The following is a 4,560-nucleotide window of genomic DNA, read 5'->3' on the forward strand; positions in this document are numbered from 1 at the left end:
AACATAGAGCAAATTAATAAAGTTTACTTTTCTTATTATAATTTATTTAAAAACATATAAAGGAGAAAATGAAAACTAATATATTAACGGTAATTATTTCAATTTTTGTGACTTACTTTCCTTTTTAATCAGTGTAAAAAAGAATGACACAATTTTTATATTAAATAACAATTTATTTTTAAAATAATTTATAATTACAAAATTTCTATCATTTATATTGAACCATAAATTTTAATTTTTTTTTATTCTTAAACTTAGTATCGAGTCAAAATCCGTCACATCAAATGGGATGGAGGGAGTAAGTCATATGAACCGTTATAACGAGAGTAGTAGTAGCCGGGGCAAATGCCAAATAGTGATTGATGAAACTATCACTATATTTTTTTAAACGCATGTTTTTATTTTCAGTGTGTCCCTCTTTCTCTCTCTCATACACATCACACATAAAAACACAAAACAAAAAACAGAGTTGATAAGATTATAACTTCTGTTTGTTCCTATTTATATACTTATTATTAATAAGATCTGCTCCTGTTTTTCCCCAGAATCTGGCTGTTTTATGATGGAGAACAGTAAAACCAGTGTTGGGTTTTCTTCTCCAAGAACTGATACTTTTCCAGCTGGTTTAAGGGTTCTTGTTGTTGATGATGATCCTACTTGGTTGAAGATTCTTGAAAAAATGCTTAAGAAGTGTTCTTATCAAGGTTTTTAACACACACCCTTTTCTTGATTTTGTTGATTCAAGTTTGGATTTTGTTTAAAGACACCTTTTTTATACTTGTTTTGTTTTGTTTCCTTGCATAATTTTGTATTTTCAAGCTTGAATTGTGTTTTTACCACTTAGAAAAAGACACCCTTTTTACCTTTGTTTTGTTTCTTGGATTTTCTAGCGGCAAAAGACACCATTTTTCCAGCTTAAATTCTGTTTTTATCACTTGAAAAAGACACCCTTTTTACTCATTTTTTTTACTTTGTTGGATGATCAAGATTGAACTCTAGTTTTTATAGTTCATCTTCTTAGCTTGATTTTAAGGCTATATTTGTTGTTTGTTCCTTTTCTTTTTGGGAAAAAAATAGTTCTTTTTTCATTTTCAGAATTTTGATGCCTTCTATGTGCATGTGAAAAGTTCCTTACTGTTTAGGGAAAGTTACTACAGAACTATTCTGTTGATTGTTAGAATGGTAGAGTGGATCAAAAAAGTAAAACAAGTTTTTTGTAGAGTGTTGTTTCTGCAAAAGTTTAAATACTACTTCATATGATATTTCTTTTCCCCCTTGGGCCAAACTCATGAAGGCATCAAAAAAGAAGGGGGAAAAATAAAATTAATTCTCAGGATTCTTAAGACTGACCCCTCAAATTATTGACATCTTATTTTGTCTACATGTATAGTAAAAGTAAATCATCTTTGATGTTATTTTTGGGCAGACTATTAAATATTAGATTTTGTTTTGTAGCTTCATTGAATTGTTTCATCTCTTTGTGGATGTAAATATATCCCTTTGAGTTCTGCACTTGGTCATGCTTGAGTGAAAAAAATAGTAAGTTATAATTTAATTAATTGGTCTGTAGCAAGTTGGAGTTGCATTTAGTGAAGTTCTGAAGTTAGTGCTATAAATTGTGGCATGTGAACTCCTCCTTTGTGAAAATCACCTTATTTTTGCCACTAATATCAATTGATGATTTCTGATTATCTTTGAGTAAGCAGTTTTACAAATTCTCATGCTTTTATTATGCAATTTTATTTTCTAACTCAGGAGTTAGGTCATTTATAATTAGCTGTGCATCGTGTTTCTGGTTTGGATGCTGCAGCGATAAATGCAGTCTTAAACTTATAGCTTCTACTGAACTTTTACTGCTTTGAACCAATGTGGATTCACTGTAAGATCCCAACAGGCGTCTTGTGTCTTCAATTGTATAATTTTGGTGCTGAGGCAGAGAGCATATTGTTGCTTATGAGTTAATTGCTTGTAATTACCCATGTCTTACTAAAATATCTAGATTGTATGCTTGAGTTGTCGATGTTTGATGCACAGCAAAGATACCAATGACTACTTGTTAGCGTAAAGTGGATCCATTTATCTCTAATTTTTATGGTTGCAATCTTTGGGTTTCTGAAGACCTTATTACTGGTTTCTTTCAGTGACGACATGTGGTCTAGCACGAGAGGCTTTGTATGTGCTCCGAGAGAGAAAGGATGGATTTGACATTGTGATCAGTGATGTTAACATGCCTGACATGGATGGATTTAAGCTTTTGGAGCATGTTGGACTTGAGATGGATCTTCCTGTCATAAGTCAGTTCTCTTTCATTCAAGAGTTACTAAGTCTTATTTTGAACTAATACTAATTGGCTACTTCACTTTTGTCCACTACAATTGCACTGATTTTTCAAAATACCTTTCCAGTGATGTCTGTGGATGGTGAAACAAGCAGGGTGATGAAGGGTGTTCAACATGGTGCATGCGATTATCTTTTAAAGCCTATACGAATGAAAGAACTTAGAAACATATGGCAGCATGTACTCAGAAAAAAGATGCAGGAGGCAAGGGATATTGGAAATCATGAATTGGACCAATATGATGAAGTGTGGATTCTTAATGGAGCTGAAATCCTTTCAGGAAAGAAAAGAAAAGATTTTGAGAATAAGCACGATGAAAGAGAAATGTCCGATTCAAGATGTGTTGATTCTTCTTCTATGAAGAAAGCTAGAGTAGTTTGGACTGTAGATCTTCATCAGAAATTTGTCAAAGCTGTACACCAGATTGGATTTGACAGTAAGTTCATTGAAATTTCTGTTTACTCATCAAAACTTTAGCTCCTTTCATCTTCAAAATTTCTATCCATATAATTGTGATAATGTTTTTTTATGCATGGTAGAAGTTGGTCCCAAGAAGATTCTTGACTTGATGGGTATCCCATGGTTGACTAGAGAAAATGTTGCTAGCCACTTACAGGTAAATATTCTTACAACTTGTGTTTCTTATGAGGGATAATGGCATGTGTTGCCAACATATACTCATTTGCTACCAGATTTGGTTATGCTGTTTCCTGCAAGTTGCCTCCAACATAAAATCAAATCCAGATAGTGAAAAGGTACCTGCCTTTAGATCCATAGGATTTCAACTAATGAGATATTTTGTGGTGATTAGAGATAAATAAAAGAAAAGATGGCAAGTATACTCACATTAGTTTGAGCTAAAAAAGAAGAAAAGTTTGGGCTTTGTTGAGATTGAAATCAAGTTAAAAGGTTAGGTATGATGCGTCACGCATGCCATGCAAGAAAAGGATTTCCTTACTCTGCATTCATAGTAGTCTTAATGACTAGAGTTTGAAGCCTCAAGAAAAAGTATCTCTTTTACTTGTTGATGTGAATGGTCTTCTCTGCTTTCGAGAATTTGAAGTTTCATAAATTGAATGGTGAAAAAGTTCTCATAACAATATCATTTTCTTGCAGAAGTATCGCCTCTACTTAACTAGGTTGCAGAAAGAAGATGAAGCTAAAGACTCATTTATTGGGACGAAGCATCCGGATGTTTCTTCTAAAGAAATTTGTTCTAGTCTCAGCCTTCAGAATTCACTGGATGCATGCATTGATGTTACAAATGAAAAGTATGGTTGTGTTACTGGAGACAAAGCTATTGTTCAAAATGGGAAATCCAACATATGTGAGAGCAAGGTAAAGGGTGTTGTTTCAGTGCCAGCGGCTGAGCCGAGGTCTGTGGTTGAAGATAACTTTGATCCTCAGACTACCGGTTCAAAGATAGGCCTCAACGATTCCTTTGGATTGGTTAATACTAATGTAAAAAGTGCTAAGGTACCCATTCCATATTGCTCAACTGGAGAAGCTCCACAACCTCAATACAAGCAACAAGACTTTAAACCACAGTTTCGGTCAGCTAATGGGTTATGTCACCAGCCACTGCCTGTGGTTTCTCCTCAAATCCCAGTTGATCACACACAAGAGACTTGTTTTGTCAACCATACACCTTCTCATGAAGAAAGGGACAGACATCCGGATACAAAAAATAGACCTTCTTTCTTCAAGACCAAAAATGAAGTAGTAGGGAAGTTCTCTCCAGTAGAAAGTAATATTAACTTGTTTCAACCTGTGAGTCATCAACAAACAAATTTTCATACTCTTGAGCAAATGCCAAGTACTACATGGAGAGCGACGAGTCACAATGTAGTCAATGGTCCACAATCAAGCCCGGGAAATCTAACTTTGAGAAGTGGATCAATTGTTGCATCTGTAGGTGAGGAGATGCATGGTGCTTCTATTCAAGGGGAATGTTTTCTAGCTAATAATGGTCTTCCGAACATAGAACAATTTGACTACAATGATCCACAACCCATTTCTGGAGTTCCAACATACTTGTATGATACATTGAGGTTTGATTATGAGTATCCAATTGATTCATTGGAAGGTAATGTGATAGACCAAGGTCTGTTCATAATCTAACCTTTATCCCATGGGAAGCTTTAGATGGTAGACAATATATGCATTGCATTGCTCATCGACAACTGGCATGCTAGACAGCTTCTCATGGGGGGGGGGGGGTT

The 4,560-nt window shown here is 34.6% G+C and overlaps 1 protein-coding gene across 2 annotated transcripts; it reads left to right on the plus strand.

Annotated features, from left to right (window-relative positions):
* The first annotated feature begins 360 nt into the window (after window positions 1-360).
* Window positions 361-4,554, plus strand: LOC107018660 (two-component response regulator ARR11). Of its 2 annotated transcripts, none has more exons than XM_015219196.2 (5): window positions 361-704; window positions 2,142-2,294; window positions 2,406-2,774; window positions 2,878-2,954; window positions 3,455-4,554. In XM_015219196.2, the coding sequence occupies exons 1-5, from the start codon at window positions 560-562 to the stop codon at window positions 4,457-4,459; spliced, it is 1,749 nt and encodes a 582-aa protein (XP_015074682.1). In that variant the 5' UTR covers window positions 361-559; the 3' UTR covers window positions 4,460-4,554. The 2 variants fall into 2 exon arrangements, with proteins under 2 accessions (XP_015074682.1, XP_015074683.1); XM_015219197.2 differs by having other exon boundaries at window positions 2,881-2,954.
* Window positions 4,555-4,560: the final 6 nt, after the last annotated feature.

Source organism: Solanum pennellii, chromosome 5 (assembly GCF_001406875.1).
Source record: "Solanum pennellii chromosome 5, SPENNV200".
NCBI classification, from domain to species: domain Eukaryota; kingdom Viridiplantae; phylum Streptophyta; class Magnoliopsida; order Solanales; family Solanaceae; genus Solanum; species Solanum pennellii.